This window comes from Podarcis vaucheri (assembly GCF_965113315.1).
Source record: "Podarcis vaucheri genome assembly, chromosome: 1".
Classification (NCBI taxonomy): Eukaryota; Metazoa; Chordata; class Lepidosauria; order Squamata; family Lacertidae; genus Podarcis; species Podarcis vaucheri.
The window spans coordinates 46,385,156-46,406,373 of record NC_138759.1 but is presented as its reverse complement, the minus strand read 5'-3'; the positions used below and the strand labels follow the sequence as shown (position 1 = coordinate 46,406,373).

Sequence of the window (21,218 nt, the reverse complement as noted above, 5' to 3'; positions counted from 1 at the left end):
TTGTGTGTTGTGTACATTTTTATACAGAATTATACCTTTGTTTCAAAATCCTAAGAGAATCCTTGGATCTTGAGCAATTAATAAGTCCTGTTAGTCTTTGATACCACACTGAATGCTCTTGAGTACTCATTCTCCCTCATTTTAGGCCTGCTCTATACTTGAAACAATGGGACATGGGTGGCGCTGTGGGTTAAACCACAGAGCCTAGGACCTGCTGATCAGAAGGTCGGCGGTTTGAATCCCCACGACGGGGTGAGCTCCCGTTGCTCGGTCCCTGCTCCTGCCAACTTAGCAGTTCGAAAGCATGTCAAAGAGCAAGTAGATAAATAGGTACCGCTCTGGCGGGAAGGTAAACAGCGTTTCCGTGCACTGCTCTGGTTCAGCAGAAGCGGCTTAGTCATGCTGGCCACATGACCCGGAAGCTGTACGCCGGCTCCCTCGGCCAATAAAGCGAGATGAGCGCCGCAACCCCAGAGTCGGCCACGACTGGACCTAATGGTCAGGGGTCCCTTTACCTTTATACTTGAAACAATAATCACATGGAAAGTGCTCCCATACAGTGATAGCCCTGTGTACTGGCTTACTTTGTAAATTACTCTTGTTGCACAGAGAGTTTCCACTTCACTGTCAGCTGTAGATGAAGGTGACCCATTTAGGAAGGTGTAGTAACACATTATGGCTGCCACGTGGAGCAGCTGCTGCATGAATGCTGTTAGAGAGATATTAAAAAAAAATATTTTAAAAATTGTCCAGTAGCACCTTAGAGACCAACTAAGTTTGTTCTGGGTATAAGCTTTCGTGTGCATGCACACTTCTTCAGATACACTGAAACAGAAGTCACCAGACCCTTATATATAGTGAGAGGGTGGGGAGGGGTATTACTCAGAAGGGTGGTGGGAATGGGAGATTGGCTGATAGGTGTAGAGTTTCTGTAAGAGGGATGGGGAGTTGTGATTTCCAAATCCATTGAAACGGTTAATTATGATTATTATACAGAAGTAGAATGCAGATTTTATTGCAATATTCCCTACAGTGTAATTATTACATCATTCATTTATTAGATTTCTTACCTGTCTTTCACAATAATTATAATGTACTTAACAAATATTTTTATATGGTTGTTTGCAGAGTGGGTGGAATTTACTCCCTATGAAGCAGGCTTCTTGAAATATGGAGCTTTCATTAATGTGGAACATTTTGGAAGTCAGTTCTACATGGGCCACTTGACAAAGAAGCTGCCGGAATCTGAGCTCTGTTACATGCAAGGTGACTTATTATTATTTATGAAATTTGAATACCGCCCTTCATCCACAGATCTCAGGGTGGTTCACAACATAAAAATACAATATAAAAGCACAAAATACAACATGCAGTGTAAAAGCACAAGATAAAAACAAGAACAAAAAAAAAAAACCCCACAAAGAAATAACCCCTCTCCCACAAATACATTTAATAGAGATATAAAATGTTAATCAGCCAAAGGCCTGGTTAAAGAGGAACATTTTCGCCTGGCACCTAAAGGTGTATAATGAAGGTGCCAGCTGAACCTCCCTGGGGAGAGCATTCCACAGATGGGGAGCCACTGCAGAGAAGGCCCTTTCTCGTGTTGCCACCTCCTGGACCTTTTGTGGAGGAGACACATGAAGAAGGGCCTCAGATGCTGAACACAGAGTCATATGGAGAGAGGTGGTCTTTGAAGACCTGAACAGAGATACCAACAAAATCTATATTGTTTTAGTTGCCTGTATTTTGAAATTGACGCCTTACCACTCGCACAGGTTTTTTTTGTACTATGTACTCATCTTTCACACATTACTGATGGGAATGAGAACTGCACTACAGGCTTTTTTCAGTTCTGGCACCTCTCAGATGGGCACCATTGCCATTATAAAAGAATAAGGGAGGCATTTGTGATGAGTTCTGGCACCTTTTTCCCCTAGAAAAATAGCACTGACGACAGGAAATAGTAAACACAGTCATTAGTAAAATATTAGTGAACATGATATCCATTTCAAAACAATAAATGAAAGAAACAAATGCAACACCCTCTTTACCATCACCTGGAAATTACATCAAAGCTCTGAGATCAAATGGTTTTTATTTTACTTTTGCATTTTCTATGCTTCTCAGGCATGTTGAGTAATATATATTCCCAAAGTTTGCTGGATGCATTGTACTTAGCTGACTGTTCAGAAGACTTCTGGCACAGGTGGACAAGAGACAGAGTGGTGGATATTGGTCAGTAGAACATCATTTCTTCTTTGGTTAATGTATCTTGGGCTCTGTCATGAGCCACGCAGCACTGTTGGGATCAAGCTTGGGTGGCTCTGAGGGAGGAGGAAGAAACAGGGAAAGAGCTGAATTTGTGGGACATGGGTAGGAGGAGCGGGGGGGGGGAATCTCTCCAGTCACTTTGGAAGGTAGAGCACGATGCTGACTCTCCCCTCTGACCTTCCTGCAGAGCAGAGAGCCTTAGTGGAGACTGGGGAAGACTTTGATCAGCTATGGCAGGAGCCTGAATAGGTGGCTGCAGTCTTGTTGCCTATAACTGGGCGCCACCTTCACAGATGGGAGCAGATACAACCACCCCACAAGGCTAGAGAGTCTCAAATGACCACTCCATACCTCCTTTTAAAAGCTTGGAGGGGGTGGGAAAGTTCATTGGGTGGGACACCTGTTCCTGAACACTGGAATTGTGATTCTTGAGCACTGTGTCTACTGCTGAGCCTGTGCTTTTACCTGCTTAAATAAAGATATATTTCTTTCAAGTAAGGCATTCTGGGAAGATCCACATTATACATTTAAAGTGCACAGCTTCCTCTCAAAGAATCTTGGGGACTGTGATAGCAGGCAACTCCTAGGCGCCAAGGTCCCTTCGCCCTCCCCAATAAAATATTTGAGGGCACTGAGTCCCCACAAAGTTAATGGCCATTGCCCTTCAAATGGTACAGGTGAGCTCAGTCATGTGATCGATTATGCAGGGTGGGGCTTACCCGCCCCTTGCAATATTTTATTCATGTTGGCACCCCTGGGAACAGTAGTTTGTTAAGGGTACAGGGAATGGTCGGTCTGTGAGGAGGAAACTACATTTCCCGTGGTCTTTAGCAAACAGTTGGATCTTAGATTTGTTATAATTTATAGTTAAATGCCATGATTTATAGTTAAATGCCCAAAGCTAGTAAATTATTTTGGCCTATTTTGGATCATTAAAGTAGAGGATAATTTAGGGGAGTGGGACTGTATGACATAGAGGTTGCTTAAAAATGGATTGAAGAGTAAACAGACTAAAGTATAGCCCTATCTGATTTTAAAGACACACAGCAAAAACATGCCTTTGAAACATTAAGTATTGTTAATAGTAAAGGTAAAGAGACCCCTGACCATTAGGTCCAGTCATGACCGACACTGGGGTTGCGGCGCTCATCTCTCTTTATTGGCCGAGAGAGCTGGCGTTTGTCTGCAGGCAGCTTCTGGGTCATGTGGCCAGCATGACTAAGCCACTTCTGGCAAACCAGAGCAACGCACGGAAACACCGTTTACCTTCCTGCCGGAGCAGTACCCATTTATCTACTTGCACTTTGACGTGCTTTTGAACTGCTAGGTTGGCAGGAGCTGGGACCGAGCAACAGGAGCTCACCCCATCGCAGGGATTCAAACCACTGACCTTCTGATCAGCAAGTGCTAGGCTCTGTGGTTTAACCCACAGCACCACCTGTGTCCCGCTGCAGTTAATAGTAGTAGCAATAAAAAGATAAAAAGGTAAAGGACCTCTGGACAGTTAAGTCTGGTCAAAGGCGACTATGGGGTTGCAGTGCTCATCTTGATTTCAGGCCGAGGGAGCGCACAGAAACACCATTTACCTTCCTGTCGCAGAGGTACGTATTTATCTACTTGCACTGGTGTGCTTTTGAACTGCTAGGTTGGCAGAAGCTGGGACAGAGCAATGGGGATTTGAACCACCGACCTTCTGATCAGCAATCCCAAGAGGGTCAGTGGTTTAGACCACAGTGCCACCTGCTCCCTCTAGTAGCAGCAGTAGTTGTATTGGTACTATCAAGGTGCATTTTGAGTAAGGGATCTAAACAAAATTGTCATGTGTTCCACAGAAGATGGTACTCTGCCCAGCATGCCTCGCAGGCCAGATGTGCAGCCAACACGCCTCTTCACCCCCAGCGGAAGCCTCACTGATGTGCTTAGAGATGTTGTAACAATGCGGCCAATTGTTGCAAAATATGGCAATTTCATGAGGGGCCTCCAAGTCAACGATAAATATTTGGAGAATGACAGGTTTTCAATGTGGAAAGGTAATTCCTTTGCACTAGATTACCCAGATCTCTTCTCTCCCCCCACTTTTCTTTTGTATTGGATATGTCTTATAATCCTGTCACATATTTCTCAGCTGAGGAGAAACAACTAATCCTCTGCCTCCTTGGTCAACAGTTGCCAGCTCCCAAGTTAGCCTCCACTTCTTTTTCCATCCACATTTCAGTTAATCAGCCTCTTTGCCCAGTAGTGGTGGCAGGGCAGAAATAGCCTCAAGATGGTGCTGGGCATATGCCTTGGTGCACAAATGTTCCCTGATCAAGGGCCACATCCTCTTCACAGAATCATAGAATTGTAATGTTGGAAGGGATCCTGAGGGCATCCAACTCCCTCAATGTAGGAATCTCAACTAAAGCATCTATGACAGATGGCCATATAATATCTGCTTAAAAATCCCAAATGAAGGAGAGTCCACAACCTCCCAAGGGAGTCCATTCCACTGTTGAACAGCTCTTACTGTCAGAAAGTTCTTTCTGATGTTCATTTGGAATCTCCTTTCTTGCAACTTGAAGCCATTGGTTTGGGTTCTAGCCTATGGTTACCAGATTTTTTTCAATGAATCCGGGGACAATTTTTTTTTTGGGGGGGGAAGCAACAGAGAGTCAGTAGTGAAATTGGTGAGGCAAAAGACCCTGGGTCCCAGCACACATGCATATTGTATAAAGGTGCAAAGCCCTTCTTTTGGTATATCTACTGCCCAGTGAGCAGTTTCTCATTCTTCTACTGACTTCTATTCCTTACTTTCTTTTTATATTTATGCAGTGTTATTTTTTTTTATGCTATAACTGGATTTTTCTCTAAAGTGAGCTAAGTTGAGCCTTGCTAGGGACCTAGCAAAGAACTGTAAAATTTATGCCTTAGTAAACCTCTACTACTGGAGGGGACGCGGGTGGCGCTGTGGGTAAAAGCCTCAGCGCCTAGGGCTTGCCGATCGAAAGGTCGGCGGTTCGAATCCCCGCGGCGGGGTGCGCTCCCGCTGCTCGGTCCCAGCGCCTGCCAACCTAGCAGTTCGAAAGCACCCCTGGGTGCAAGTAGATAAATAGGTACCGCTTACCAGCAGGAAGGTAAACGGCGTTCTGTGTGCTGCGCTGGCTCGCCAGATGCAGCTTTGTCACGCTTACTTGTGTAAGCAGCTCCTCTCCCACTTTCCTCCTTCAAAGCAACCACGGAGGAGGGAAAGAGGGGACCCATGGATCCTCTTCGCTGCTCGAGGCTGCAGCAGATTCCCTCCTCCCAGGCTCCCTTTGAAGCAGCAAAGTGGGAGGGGAGCAGCTTACACTCGTGTAAGCAGCTCCTCTCCCACTTTCCTGCTTCAAAGCAACCACGGAGGAGGGAAGGAAGGGGACCATGGATCCTCCGCTGCTCACGGCTGCAGCGGATTCCTCCTCCTTGATTGCTGGGAGTTTCTCTGGGCAGGAATTCCCTCAGCTTAAGTGGGGTGGGGGAAGTGTGGCAGGTAGGGGGGTACTGAGAGACACATGTCTCTCAGATGAAAATTGGGAGTGGGCATTGTGTGAAGTGGCTGTGGATCTCCTGCCGCAGAACTGTATAGAGTTGGGAGGGCCACCCAAGGGTCATCTAGCCCAGCCCCCTCACAATGTAGGAATCACAGCTAAAGAACGCCAGGCAGATGGTCCCCCAACCGCTGCTTAAAAGCCTCCAGTGGTGGAGACCCCAAACACCTTCCGAGGTCATAGAATTGCAGGGTTGGAAGGGAACCCCAGGAGTCATCTAGTCCAGCCCCGGTGGACAGCGGGCGCAATCCATCCCGTTGCGCAAGACTAAAGATGCTGCGCAAGGCTAAAGAAGAAGCCAAGGCAGTGAGCGGGATGGATCGCGCTTGCTGCCTTGTCTTCTTTAGCTGCACTGGAGAGGTTTAGCTCCTGGCTGGAGAGGTTGCGCGGCTATGGATCCCGCACGCTGTCTTGGCTTCTTTGCTCTTTGGGGCTGGGGGGGGGAACCCGGGCTTCCCCCGCAGCCCCGAGAAGCTCTGGGAGAAGTGGACAGGCTGCATGCAGCCTGTCCGTTGCTCTTTGGGGCTGGGGGGGGGATAATATTTTTTTCCTTGATTTCCCCCTCTAAAAACTAGGTGCGTCCTGTGGTCCGGTGCGTCCAATAGAGCGAAAAATACGGTACCTGTTATCAAAAGAGGCATCTATGTAGAGAATATAAAATATGAATAAGTAAATTAAGGTTGCACTGTAGTATCATTAACCTGTTAATGATACATAATTAATTGAGTCCTCCTGGTCTTTAATAACATATACAAATTTTCTTTGCAACATTGCATATAAAGCTAAAGAATTTGCCTTTCAGATACTGTACTAGATAATTTCCCCAACAAATTGAATGAAACACCAGAATATTTGGAACTGACAGACACAGCTTTTTTCATCAATACCAGCTGTCCACCGCTTCTGAGGCCAGAGAGGAAAGTGGACCTTATTTTGCATTTAAATTATAGTGGAGGATCACAGACATTGGTGAGAAGAGTCTTTTTATTATCTTTAGCAACTTGACCATAACCATTCATCTTTTCATTAATTTTTTACTTCAAATATTAACAGAAGACTGGAAGAGCTTGAAAAAGAACTTGTGCTATGCCATATAGTTATTTGGTATAATTTCACATTTGATACCAAAATGGATTCTTTTTTTCTTCTTGCAAGTACGACTGAGTCATATGGAGTAATGCTGGGGGGCAGGCAGGTGGTCCCCATTTCTCCCTACCACCAAAGATCTAGCTTCAGCTTTTTACACAGTCTTCTTACAAGGGAAGTAATGTGGAGAAAGATGGCTTTGCTTTCTGATCCTCAGTATTTTCATTGAAAGAGAGTGAGAACAAGCAAAAGAGAAACAGCCCCTGGGAGAGGACAGTGGACGTCCTAGACAGACCGGACCTTGGAAAATTATTATTGTGTCCTCCTTCATCATCACAATTTTATAGACTCATAGTGCTAGAAAATCTGATCCACCTACCTATGCCAAGACAAGAGTACCCATACCCCAAATATCCCTGATAAGTGCCATATCATCCTTCTAGTGCAACTACTAGCTTTTGAGGAAGGAAAGCTGTAACCATATCTCTTTGGGTTCTGATGTTGTTCATGTTTAATGCTCTAGCCATTGGATCTAGCTACAAAATACTATGCGGAGCAGGGCATTCCATTTCCCAAGGTTGTGCTGACAGATGAAGACAGGAAGCATCTCAAGGAATGCTACCTCTTCGACAAAGCAGAGAGTCCAAAGGCTCCCATATTGCTGTATTTTCCCCTGGTATGCGATACCTTCCAAAAATACAAAGCTCCTGGTGAGTAAAGAAGAGCAATAGTCTTCCTGAAGACAACATGACTTTCTTATCTGCTTATTTTCATGACTGACACCTATACACACACACACACATGCATATATATATATATATATATATATATATATATATATATATATATGGGGATGCAGGTGGCGCTCTGGGTTAAACCACAGAGCCTAGGGCTTGCTGATCAGAAGGTCGGTGGTTTGAATCCCTGTGATGGGGTGACCTCCCGTTGCTCGGTCCCTGCTCCTGCCAGCCTAGCAGTTCGAAAGCACATCAAAGTGCAAGTAGATAAATAGGTACCACTCTGGCAGGAAGGTAAACGGTGTTTCCATGCACTGCTCAGGTTCGCCATGCTGGCCACATGACCTGGAAGCTGTACACTGGCTTCCTTGACCAATAAAGTGAGATGAGCACCGCAACCCCAGAGTCAGTCACGACTGGACCTAATGGTCAGGGGTCCCTTTACCTTACTATACACACACACACACACACACACACACACACACACACACACACACACACAGTGGTACCTTGGGTTAAGTACAATGGCACTCTATGCTGCCCAAGTGAAAATCCACTGCTCAATTTGAAAAGTGTGTTGTCACTTTGGCAGTAGCAAGTGCTGCAGTGGAAACAAAAGAGCAGCTCTGGGTGTGTGAGGTCCTGTCCTCCATCTGCATGGTGGCTGTTTGGGTCATGGACCCTGGGTTCTATGTAACATCCTCACTTCAGTCTGTCTTCTTTTGTTCCACTGGCTCATCATCTTTTATCCCCAACCCAGTCTACTTTATCAAATCTTCCTTCTAGCTTCTAGCCTTCAACTTCTAGTCTTCAACCCATTCACTCAGCACTTGTTGCACTGCTGCATTAAAAACCGAGATGAATGTGGCAGATGGAGATCTTCTCCTCTTCATTATAAATACATACAAATATAGACCATAAACACAATCGCCCAACCATCACAACCTCAAATTGGTTTCAGTTACCTTCAAGATTTTCCTCATCTCATCCATTCTGACAGCGTGTTTTACCAAGACGAGGTTATGTCAAATGGGCAGAGATTTCTTGCCAGTTTCTCACCGGAAACTGAAGTGGCTGAGCAATTAACAGGCAGGGATGAATATGCTCATACTCTCCTCTCTGACTCCTTGAAAAGAATGTGAAGCTTGGCTGCTCTTGCGAGGCATTACACACCCACACACCCACCTCTCAACTTAGTTCAATGTTCTAATGAAATTAGAAGTTATTGACCAGGGAATGGGGGGGGGGGGCTTGCGGCTCTCCATATATTGTTGGACCCACCAGCCCCAGCCAACATGGTCAGTGGTCAGAATAGTGAGAGTTATAGCTCAACTGTGATGGCCTGGGAATCTGATTCAGAGGTTGAACCGGAGGAATCCCAGCCTGCACAGGAGTCCCCACCTCCAGGGCTGGCTGAACTGGGGCAGGGCCTTGATTCTGAGGCGCCTGCACCTGTGCCGGATCCTCAGGAGCAGGCACCAGGTGAATCCACTCTGGCTCCGGAGGTGGTTGAGGACTCAGTACCTACAGGTGAGTCTCCCCCTGGGTCCAGTAACCCTTCAGCCTCTCCTGAACTGCAGAGGCTCAGGGCAGAGAGGCGAAGGGAACTGGTTTTCCCCAGGAGGAGTGCTCACCTTAAGGCCAGGAGAGGCGGGTCTCCTGGGGGCCGGGACCGCCCCTGGCCTCAGAGAAGATAAAGGCCAGTCAGCCCGGTCCCAGGTTGCGGGAGCAACGTCGTTGATGAGCTGTTTCGGCCAGCATCCAGTCCTGTTCCCCCAGAGTTCCTGTCCTTGCCCGGCTTCTTGCTGTGGACCCTGCTTTGGCCGAGGAGGACTGTCCGGCGACCCTCAACTCAGGTCCTGGACCTCGCCCCATGGTAACCTCCCCCCTGGACCAGCACATCAACAACATCTAGGGTGCCAGAGGTTCCTCAGCTCTGATTTATTTAGGGGTGCCATTTTCTGAAAATCCTGATGTTGAGCTTATCCACACACATCCCACCCCCAGTTCCTGTCTTTCTCCTTGATCTCAATGCGAAGTAAATTACTTATTTTACTGATTCTACTAAAATGGCAAAAAAGATAACTGCATATCATATGGATTATAGCACACATTATTTCCTTCCATCTTGTTTCCATAGGTGTAGAACGCAGTCCTAGTGAGATGGAGGAAGGCCAAGTTGATGTCAGCAGCACCGTATTTACCCCATTTGCTACTGGTGCGCTGCAGTATTCAGAGGCTAATTTCAACAAGCTGTTAAATTTGACCGACTACAATATCCTCAATAATCAACATATGATTCTTCAGGCTCTGCGTACAGCAGTACAACGAAAGAAGCAGCAAAAGCAACAGTCTCTGTGACTCTCTTCTTAACCCTCTCCAAATGTATTTTCTGCATTTTCTGCCACTTTCCAGTATTACAGAGATGGGAACTTGCTGATTATTATTTGTGATTTATGTGCCCCAAGTGTACCAAGGTGCTCTGTTATTTTGTTTGCATACAAATATGGTAGGAAACAAATTGGGAGATAGTGACTGAGAGACATCTACTCGCAATTGGTCACCAATGAGGGGCTGGAACATGGTCGTCTTAGGCTCAGGTCCAGCACTACAGAGGCTTTGCTAAAATATAGACCTGAGTTATATTGCCTCAGCAACCGAAGCTTAGAGACAAAAGCCATTGACAAAATACGAATATCTATAATAGGCCTCTAAGTTTCAGGTCTTAGGTTTTGTTCATAAATGCATGATTGTCACTTGATGATGGCAATATGAAGCAGCCATTACCGATCAAACAAACCAGAAGAGAACTCCCCTCTCATAGAATCATAGAGTTGGAAGAGACCATAAGGGCCATCGAGTCCAACCCCCTGCCAAGCAGGAAACACCATCAGAGCACTCCTGACATATGGTTGTCAAGCCTCTGCTTAAAGACCTCCAAAGTAGGAGACTCCACCACACTCCTTGGCAGCAAATTCCACCGTCGAACAGCTCTTACTGTCAGGAAGTTCTTCCTAATGTTTAGGTGGAATCTTCTTTCTTGTAGTTTGGCTCCATTGCTCCGTGTCCGCTTCTCTGGAGCAGCAGAAAACAACCTTTCTCCCTCCTCTATGTGACATCCTTTTATATATTTGAACATGGCTATCATATCACCCCTTAACCTCCTCTTCTCCAGGCTAAACATGCCCAGCTCCCTTAGCCGTTCCTCATAAGGCATCGTTTCCAGGCCTTTGACCATTTTGGTTGCCCTCCTCTGGACACGTTCCAGTTTGTCAGTGTCCTTCTTGAATTGTGGTGCCCAGAACTGGACACAGTACTCCAGGTGTGGTCTGACCAGAGCAGAATACAGTGGCACTATTACTTCCCTTGATCTAGATGCTATACTCCTATTGATGCAGCCCAGAATTGCATTGGCTTTTTTAGCTGCCGCGTCACACTGTTGGCTCATGTCAAGTTTGTGGTCAACCAAGACTCCTAGATCCTTTTCACATGTACTGCTCTCAAGCCAGGTGTCACCCATCTTGTATTTGTGCCTCTCATTTTTTTTGCCCAAGTGCAATACTTTACATTTCTCCCTGTTAAAATTCATCTTGTTTATTTTTGCCCAGTTCTCTAATCTGTCAAGGTCATTTTGAAGTGTGATCCTGTCCTCTGGGGTGTTAGCCACCCCTCCCAGTTTGGTGTCATCTGCAAATTTGATCAGGATGCCCTTGAGTCCATCATCCAAGTCGTTGATAAAGATGTTGAATAAGACCGGGCCCAAGACAGAACCCTGTGGCACCCCACTAGTCACTCTTCTCCAGGATGAAGAGGAACCATTGATGAGCACCCTTTGGGTTCGGTCAGTCAGCCAGTTACAAATCCACTGAGTGGTAGCATAGTCAAGACCACATTTTACCAGCTTCTTTACAAGAATATCATGGGGCACCTTGTCAAATGCCTTGCTGAAATCAAGGTAGGCTACATCCACTGCGTTCCCTTCATCTACCAGGCTTGTAATTCTGTCAAAAAACGAGATCAGGTTAGTCTGACATGACTTATTTTTCAGAAATCCATGCTGACTATTGGTGATCACAGCATTCCTTTGTAGGTGTTCACAGACTGTTTGCTTAATGATCTGCTCCAGAATCTTCCCTGCTATTGATGTCAGACTGACTGGGCGGTAATTATTTGGGTCCTCTCTTTTCCCCTTTTTGAAAATAGGGACAACATTTGCCCTCCTCCAGTCTGCCGGGACTTCGCCTGTTCTCCAGGAATTCTCAAAGATGACTGCCAGTGGTTCTGAGATCACATCTGCCAGTTCTTTTAATACTCTTGGATGCAGTTCATCTGGCCCTGGAGACTTGAATACATCTAAACTAGCCAAATATTCTTGTACTATCTCCTTAGTTATTCTGGGCTGTGTTTCCTTTGCTGAATCATTTGCTCCAAATTCTTCAGGTCGGGCATTGTTTTCTTTATCGGAGAAGACTGAGGCAAAGAAGGCATTGAGTAGTTCAGCCCTTTCTGTGTCCCCTGTTTGCATTTCACCATCTTCTCCTCTGAGTGACCCCATTGTTTCTTTGTTCTTCCTTTTGCTACGAACATACCCATAAAAGCCTTTTTTGTTGCTTTTAACCTCTCTAGCAAGCCTGAGTTCATTCTGTGCTTTAGCTTTTCTGACTTTGTGTCTACACGTGCTGGCTATTTGTTTGAATTCCTCTTTGGTGGTTTCCCCCCTTTTCCATTTTTTGTACACATCCTTTTTTAATCTTAATTCAGTTAAAAGTTCTTTAGATAGCCACCCTGGCTTCTTTAGGCACCTTCCATGTTTCCGTCTCATTGGTATTGCCTGACGTTGTGCTTTTAGTATCTCCCTCTTAACAAACTCCCAGCCATCATGAACTCCCTTTCCTTTTAGTATTGTTGTCCATGGGATCTCACCCAGCACTTCCCTAAGTTTTATGAAGTCGGCTTTCTTAAAGTCAAGAAATTGAGTCCTAGTATGCTTGGCTGCTCCTTTCCGCTGTATAGTAAACTTCAGAAGAGCATGATCACTCGCGCCTAATGATCCTTCCACTTCTACCCCACTAACCAGGTCATCAACATTGGTTAGGACCAGATCTAAAATGGCTGTTCCTCTTGTTGCTTCTCCCACTTTCTGGACAATGAAGTTGTCTGCAAGGCCAGTGAGGAATCTGTTTGACCTTATGCTCTTGGCTGAGTTTGACGTCCAACAAATATCCGGGTAATTGAAGTCCCCCATTACTACTATCTCCCTTCCTTTTGCATGCTTGGCCATCTGTTCCAGGAAGGCATCATCTATGTCCTCCGTTTGGCTTGGGGATCTATAGTAAACTCCCACAATGAGGTCTCTGTTATTCTTCTCTCCCTTAATTTTGACCCAAATACTCTCACTTTGGCTTTGAGGATCTAAATCTTGGATCTCTTCACAGGTATACACATCCCTGACATATAACGCCACTCCTCCTCCTTTCTTGTCTGGTCTGTTTCTCTGAAATAGATTGTATCCCCCCATTATTACATTCCAATCGTGGGACTTATCCCACCAGGTTTCAGTGATGCCTATTATGTCATATTTAGTTTGCTGTACCAAGAGCTCAAGCTCATCTTGTTTATTTCCCATGCTTTGCGCATTAGTGTACAGACATTGAAGTCCATTAATCATTCCCCCGTGTCTCTTATTTAAGGATTTTTTCCTCCCACCACTAGGTCCACGTGCTGTTTGCTCCATTTGGTCTATGACATTTGGATGATCATCTTCATTAATTGATAGACTCCTACCTTCAGGAGCACTGTCTCCCTCCCCCACATTAGTCAGTTTAAAGCCCTCCTGATGAGGTTTCTGAGATTTTTGGCAAAAACATTTCTCCCAACCGTTGTGAGGTGCAGCCCATCACTTGCCAGAAGTCCATCTTCAAGAAACTGCAGTCCGTGATCTAAGAATCCAAACCGTTCCTGTTTACACCATTTGCGAAGCCAGCTGTTCACTTCCACTATTTTCCCCTCTCTCCCTGGGCCACGTCGTTCAACTGGGAGGACAGATGAGATGACAATTTGTGCATTTAGTTGCTTCAATTTCCTGCCGAGAGCCTCGTAGTCTCTTTTGATCTTCTGGAGGCTATTGCTTGCAGTGTCATTGGTTCCCACATGAACCAAGAGGAAGGGGTATTTGTCATTGGGTTTTATGATTCCTTGCAGTCGTTCAGTTACATCTTGGATCTTAGCCCCGGGGAGACAGCACACTTCCCGAGACATCTTGTCAGGCCCACAGATCACTGCTTCTGTTCCCCTCAGTAGGGAATCCCCTATCACCACTACACGCCTCCTCTTGGGTTTGGTCGGGGTTCTTTCGTGAGCTGTCCGTTCCAAGGTCGCCTGCACATTCCCTGAGGACTGACTTTGCTGCTCGTCTTCATATACCTGATCGACTGTAATGAGGGAGAGATCCTCAAATGGAGTCTGCTCTTCGTCTTCCATGCTAGGGGAGAGGACCTCAAAGCGATTGTGTATTTCTAAGCAATCAGAGTGAACCCTGGGCCTCCTACTTCTTTGAGTCACGTTTCTCCATATATCTGGCTCCTGTGTTGGTGAACTAGACTCCTCAGGGGAGTCCCCTGTCTCCTCCTTGGTGGAGACGGTGTGCTCTGTTGCTTCCAAGAAGAGCTCCAGCTCTCTAATTCTTTGGAGCGTAGCTACACGTTCCTCCAGTTGCTGGACTTTGTCTTTTAAGAGGGCAATCAACATGCAATTGCTGCAGGTAAAGCTGCCTGCAACCTTTGGCAAGATGGCAAACATTGCGCAGGAATCGCAGGCGACTGCAGCTGTTCCCTCCCCTTCCATCTTGAGATCGTGTCGTTGGGGTTGGCTACAGAGGTCCTCCATCATAAAAAGCTTGAAGACAGGACAAATACACAAAAAAAACACCTAGATCTCCCCTAACAACGTTTGAGACTAGCTCCCCTAAATCTAAAAGATGGATTTAACTGCGCGCGCCGCTAGGCGCGCGCCGCTGCCCTGCAAACTCTGATAAGCTCCTCCCACAGCTAATCCCCTGCCTCAACAGAAACCCTGCCCCCTCTGACCTTTACACAGGGAAAACAGCTAATCAGCCACCAAGAAACACACACACACAAGAAAACCCTTTTTGCTCCTTCTTCAACTGCTTCCCTGCAAACTCTGATAAGCTCCTCCCACAGCTAATCCCCTGCCTCAACAGAAACCCTGCCCCCTCTGACCTTTACACAGGGAAAACAGCTAATCAGCCACCAAGAAACACACACACACAAGAAAACCCTTTTTGCTCCTTCTTCAACTGCTTCCCTGCAAACTCTGATAAGCTCCTCCCACAGCTAATCCCCTGCCTCAACAGAAACCCTGCCCCCTCTGACCTTTACACAGGGAAAACAGCTAATCAGCCACCAAGAACACACACACACAAGAAAACCCTTTTTGCTCCTTCTTCAACTGCTTCCCTGCAAACTCTGATAAGCTCCTCCCACAGCTAATCCCCTGCCTCAACAGAAACCCTGCCCCCTCTGACCTTTACACAGGGAAAACAGCTAATCAGCCACCAAGAAACACACACACACAAGAAAACCCTTTTTGCTCCTTCTTCAACTGCTTCCCTTCAAACTCTGATAAGCTCCTCCCACAGCTAATCCCCTGCCTCAACAGAAACCCTGCCCCCTCTGACCTTTACACAGGGAAAACAGCTAATCAGCCACCAAGAAACACACACACACAAGAAAACCCTTTTTGCTCCTTCTTCAACTGCTTCCCTGCAAACTCTGATAAGCTCCTCCCACAGCTAATCCCCTGCCTCAACAGAAACCCTGCCCCCTCTGACCTTTACACAGGGAAAACAGCTAATCAGCCACCAAGAACACACACACACAAGAAAACCCTTTTTGCTCCTTCTTCAACTGCTTCCCTGCAAACTCTGATAAGCTCCTCCCACAGCTAATCCCCTGCCTCAACAGAAACCCTGCCCCCTCTGACCTTTACACAGGGAAAACAGCTAATCAGCCACCAAGAAACACACACACACAAGAAAACCCTTTTTGCTCCTTCTTCAACTGCTTCCCTTCAAACTCTGATAAGCTCCTCCCACAGCTAATCCCCTGCCTCAACAGAAACCCTGCCCCCTCTGACCTTTACACAGGGAAAACAGCTAATCAGCCACCAAGAAACACACACACACAAGAAAACCCTTTTTGCTCCTTCTTCAACTGCTTCCCTGCAAACTCTGATAAGCTCCTCCCACAGCTAATCCCCTGCCTCAACAGAAACCCTGCCCCCTCTGACCTTTACACAGGGAAAACAGCTAATCAGCCACCAAGAAACACACACACACAAGAAAACCCTTTTTGCTCCTTCTTCAACTGCTTCCCTGCAAACTCTGATAAGCTCCTCCCACAGCTAATCCCCTGCCTCAACAGAAACCCTGCCCCCTCTGACCTTTACACAGGGAAAACAGCTAATCAGCCACCAAGAAACACACACACACAAGAAAACCCTTTTTGCTCCTTCTTCAACTGCTTCCCTGCAAACTCTGATAAGCTCCTCCCACAGCTAATCCCCTGCCTCAACAGAAACCCTGCCCCCTCTGACCTTTACACAGGGAAAACAGCTAATCAGCCACCAAGAAACACACACACACAAGAAAACCCTTTTTGCTCCTTCTTCAACTGCTTCCCTGCAAACTCTGATAAGCTCCTCCCACAGCTAATCCCCTGCCTCAACAGAAACCCTGCCCCCTCTGACCTTTACACAGGGAAAACAGCTAATCAGCCACCAAGAAACACACAACACACACACACAAGAAAACCCTTTTGCTCCTTCTTCAACTGCTTCCCTTCAAACTCTGATAAGCTCCTCCACAGCTAATCCCCTGCCTCAACAGAAACCCTGCCTCCCCTCTGACCTTTACACAGGGAAACAGCTAATCAGCCACCAAGAAACACACACACACAAAAAACACCTTTTTGCTCCTTCTTCAACTGCTTCCCTGCAAACTCTGATAAGCTCCTCCCACAGCTAATCCCCTGCCTCAACAGAAACCCTGCCCCCTCTGACCTTTACACAGGAAAACAGCTAATCAGCCACCAAGAAACACACACACAAGAAAACCCTTTTTGCTCCTTCTTCAACTGCTTCCCTGCAAACTCTGATAAGCTCCTCCCACAGCTAATCCCCTGCCTCAACAGAAACCCTGCCCCCTCTGACCTTTACACAGGGAAAACAGCTATCAGCCACCAAGAAACACACACACACAAGAAAACCCTTTTTGCTCCTTCTTCAACTGCTTCCCTGCAAACTCTGATAAGCTCCTCCCACAGCTAATCCCCTGCCTCAACAGAAACCCTGCCCCCTCTGACCTTTACACAGGGAAAACAGCTAATCAGCCACCAAGAAACACACACACCAAGAAAACCCTTTTTGCTCCTTCTTCAACTGCTTCCCTGCAAACTCTGATAAGCTCCTCCCACAGCTAATCCCCTGCCTCAACAGAAACCCTGCCCCCTCTGACCTTTACACAGGAAAACAGCTAATCAGCCACCAAGAAACACACACACACAAGAAAACCCTTTTTGCTCCTTCTTCAACTGCTTCCCTGCAAACTCTGATAAGCTCCTCCACAGCTAATCCCCTGCCTCAACAGAAACCCTGCCCCCTCTGACCTTTACACAGGGAAAACAGCTAATCAGCCACCAAGAACACACACACACAAGAAAACCCTTTTTGCTCCTTCTTCAACTGCTTCCCTGCAAACTCTGATAAGCTCCTCCCACAGCTAATCCCCTGCCTCAACAGAAACCCTGCCCCCTCTGACCTTTACACAGGGAAAACAGCTAATCAGCCACCAAGAAACACACACACACAAGAAAACCCTTTTTGCTCCTTCTTCAACTGCTTCCCTGCAACTCTGATAAGCTCCTCCCACAGCTAATCCCCTGCCTCAACAGAAACCTGCCCCCTCTGACCTTTACACAGGGAAAACAGCTAATCAGCCACCAAGAAACACACACACACAAGAAAACCCTTTTTGCTCCTTCTTCAACTGCTTCCCTGCAAACTCTGATAAGCTCCTCCCACAGCTAATCCCCTGCCTCAACAGAAACCCTGCCCCCTCTGACCTTTACACAGGGAAAACAGCTAATCAGCCACCAAGAAACACACACACACAAGAAAACCCTTTTTGCTCCTTCTTCAACTGCTTCCCTGCAAACTCTGATAAGCTCCTCCCACAGCTAATCCCCTGCCTCAACAGAAACCCTGCCCCCTCTGACCTTTACACAGGGAAAACAGCTAATCAGCCACCAAGAAACACACACACACAAGAAAACCCTTTTTGCTCCTTCTTCAACTGCTTCCCTGCAAACTCTGATAAGCTCCTCCCACAGCTAATCCCCTGCCTCAACAGAAACCCTGCCCCCTCTGACCTTTACACAGGGAAAACAGCTAATCAGCCACCAAGAAACACACACACACAAGAAAACCCTTTTTGCTCCTTCTTCAACTGCTTCCCTGCAAACTCTGATAAGCTCCTCCCACAGCTAATCCCCTGCCTCAACAGAAACCCTGCCCCCTCTGACCTTTACACAGGGAAAACAGCTAATCAGCCACCAAGAAACACACACACACAAGAAAACCCTTTTTGCTCCTTCTTCAACTGCTTCCCTGCAAACTCTGATAAGCTCCTCCCACAGCTAATCCCCTGCCTCAACAGAAACCCTGCCCCCTCTGACCTTTACACAGGGAAAACAGCTAATCAGCCACCAAGAAACACACACACACAAGAAAACCCTTTTTGCTCCTTCTTCAACTGCTTCCCTGCAAACTCTGATAAGCTCCTCCCACAGCTAATCCCCTGCCTCAACAGAAACCCTGCCCCCTCTGACCTTTACACAGGGAAAACAGCTAATCAGCCACCAAGAAACACACACACACAAGAAAACCCTTTTTGCTCCTTCTTCAACTGCTTCCCTGCAAACTCTGATAAGCTCCTCCCACAGCTAATCCCCTGCCTCAACAGAAACCCTGCCCCCTCTGACCTTTACACAGGGAAAACAGCTAATCAGCCACCAAGAAACACACACACACAAGAAAACCCTTTTTGCTCCTTCTTCAACTGCTTCCCTGCAAACTCTGATAAGCTCCTCCCACAGCTAATCCCCTGCCTCAACAGAAACCCTGCCCCCTCTGACCTTTACACAGGGAAAACAGCTAATCAGCCACCAAGAAACACACACACACAAGAAAACCCTTTTTGCTCCTTCTTCAACTGCTTCCCTGCAAACTCTGATAAGCTCCTCCCACAGCTAATCCCCTGCCTCAACAGAAACCCTGCCCCCTCTGACCTTTACACAGGGAAAACAGCTAATCAGCCACCAAGAACACACACACACAAGAAAACCCTTTTTGCTCCTTCTTCAACTGCTTCCCTTCAAACTCTGATAAGCTCCTCCCACAGCTAATCCCCTGCCTCAATAGAAACCCTGCCCCCTCTGACCTTTACACAGGGAAAACAGCTAATCAGCCACCAAGAAACACACACACACAAGAAAACCCTTTTTGCTCCTTCTTCAACTGCTTCCCTGCAAACTCTGATAAGCTCCTCCCACAGCTAATCCCCTGCCTCAACAGAAACCCTGCCCCCTCTGACCTTTACACAGGGAAAACAGCTAATCAGCCACCAAGAAACACACACACACAAGAAAACCCTTTTTGCTCCTTCTTCAACTGCTTCCCTGCAAACTCTGATAAGCTCCTCCCACAGCTAATCCCCTGCCTCAACAGAAACCCTGCCCCCTCTGACCTTTACACAGGGAAAACAGCTAATCAGCCACCAAGAACACACACACACAAGAAAACCCTTTTTGCTCCTTCTTCAACTGCTTCCCTTCAAACTCTGATAAGCTCCTCCCACAGCTAATCCCCTGCCTCAACAGAAACCCTGCCCCCTCTGACCTTTACACAGGGAAAACAGCTAATCAGCCACCAAGAAACACACACACACAAGAAAACCCTTTTTGCTCCTTCTTCAACTGCTTCCCTGCAAACTCTGATAAGCTCCTCCCACAGCTAATCCCCTGCCTCAACAGAAACCCTGCCCCCTCTGACCTTTACACAGGGAAAACAGCTAATCAGCCACCAAGAACACACACACACAAGAAAACCCTTTTTGCTCCTTCTTCAACTGCTTCCCTTCAAACTCTGATAAGCTCCTCCCACAGCTAATCCCCTGCCTCAACAGAAACCCTGCCCCCTCTGACCTTTACACAGGGAAAACAGCTAATCAGCCACCAAGAACACACACACACAAGAAAACCCTTTTTGCTCCTTCTTCAACTGCTTCCCTGCAAACTCTGATAAGCTCCTCCCACAGCTAATCCCCTGCCTCAACAGAAACCCTGCCCCCTCTGACCTTTACACAGGGAAAACAGCTAATCAGCCACCAAGAAACACACACACACAAGAAAACCCTTTTTGCTCCTTCTTCAACTGCTTCCCTGCAAACTCTGATAAGCTCCTCCCACAGCTAATCCCCTGCCTCAACAGAAACCCTGCCCCCTCTGACCTTTACACAGGGAAAACAGCTAATCAGCCACCAAGAAACACACACACACAAGAAAACCCTTTTTGCTCCTTCTTCAACTGCTTCCCTGCAAACTCTGATAAGCTCCTCCCACAGCTAATCCCCTGCCTCAACAGAAACCCTGCCCCCTCTGACCTTTACACAGGGAAAACAGCTAATCAGCCACCAAGAAACACACACACACAAGAAAACCCTTTTTGCTCCTTCTTCAACTGCTTCCCTGCAAACTCTGATAAGCTCCTCCCACAGCTAATCCCCTGCCTCAACAGAAACCCTGCCCCCTCTGACCTTTACACAGGGAAAACAGCTAATCAGCCACCAAGAAACACACACACACAAGAAAACCCTTTTTGCTCCTTCTTCAACTGCTTCCCTGCAAACTCTGATAAGCTCCTCCCACAGCTAATCCCCTGCCTCAACAGAAACCCTGCCCCCTCTGACCTTTACACAGGGAAAACAGCTAATCAGCCACCAAGAAACACACACACACAAGAAAACCCTTTTTGCTCCTTCTTCAACTGCTTCCCTGCAAACTCTGATAAGCTCCTCCCACAGCTAATCCCCTGCCTCAACAGAAACCCTGCCCCCTCTGACCTTTACACAGGGAAAACAGCTAATCAGCCACCAAGAACACACACACACAAGAAAACCCTTTTTGCTCCTTCTTCAACTGCTTCCCTTCAAACTCTGATAAGCTCCTCCCACAGCTAATCCCCTGCCTCAACAGAAACCCTGCCCCCTCTGACCTTTACACAGGGAAAACAGCTAATCAGCCACCAAGAACACACACACACAAGAAAACCCTTTTTGCTCCTTCTTCAACTGCTTCCCTGCAAACTCTGATAAGCTCCTCCCACAGCTAATCCCCTGCCTCAACAGAAACCCTGCCCCCTCTGACCTTTACACAGGGAAAACAGCTAATCAGCCACCAAGAAACACACACACACAAGAAAACCC

General features: G+C 46.9%; 1 protein-coding gene across 4 annotated transcripts in view; it reads left to right on the top strand.

Moving 5' to 3' along the window:
- The window catches only part of LOC309541604 (cytosolic phospholipase A2 epsilon-like), a 46,096-nt gene extending 35,621 nt beyond the window's left edge, over positions 1-10,475 (top strand). For 3 of the 4 annotated variants that reach the window (XM_082239635.1, XM_082239634.1, XM_082239636.1), the window contains 6 exons: positions 1,129-1,266; positions 2,131-2,238; positions 4,107-4,304; positions 6,640-6,806; positions 7,447-7,633; positions 9,801-10,475. In XM_082239635.1, coding sequence (XP_082095761.1) covers positions 1,129-1,266; positions 2,131-2,238; positions 4,107-4,304; positions 6,640-6,806; positions 7,447-7,633; positions 9,801-10,021 — 1,019 coding nt within the window. In that variant the 3' untranslated portion in view covers positions 10,022-10,475. The remainder of the gene's footprint in view (positions 1-1,128; positions 1,267-2,130; positions 2,239-4,106; positions 4,305-6,639; positions 6,807-7,446; positions 7,634-9,800) is intronic. The other variant, XM_082239637.1, reaches the window with a different exon arrangement.
- Positions 10,476-21,218: the final 10,743 nt, after the last annotated feature.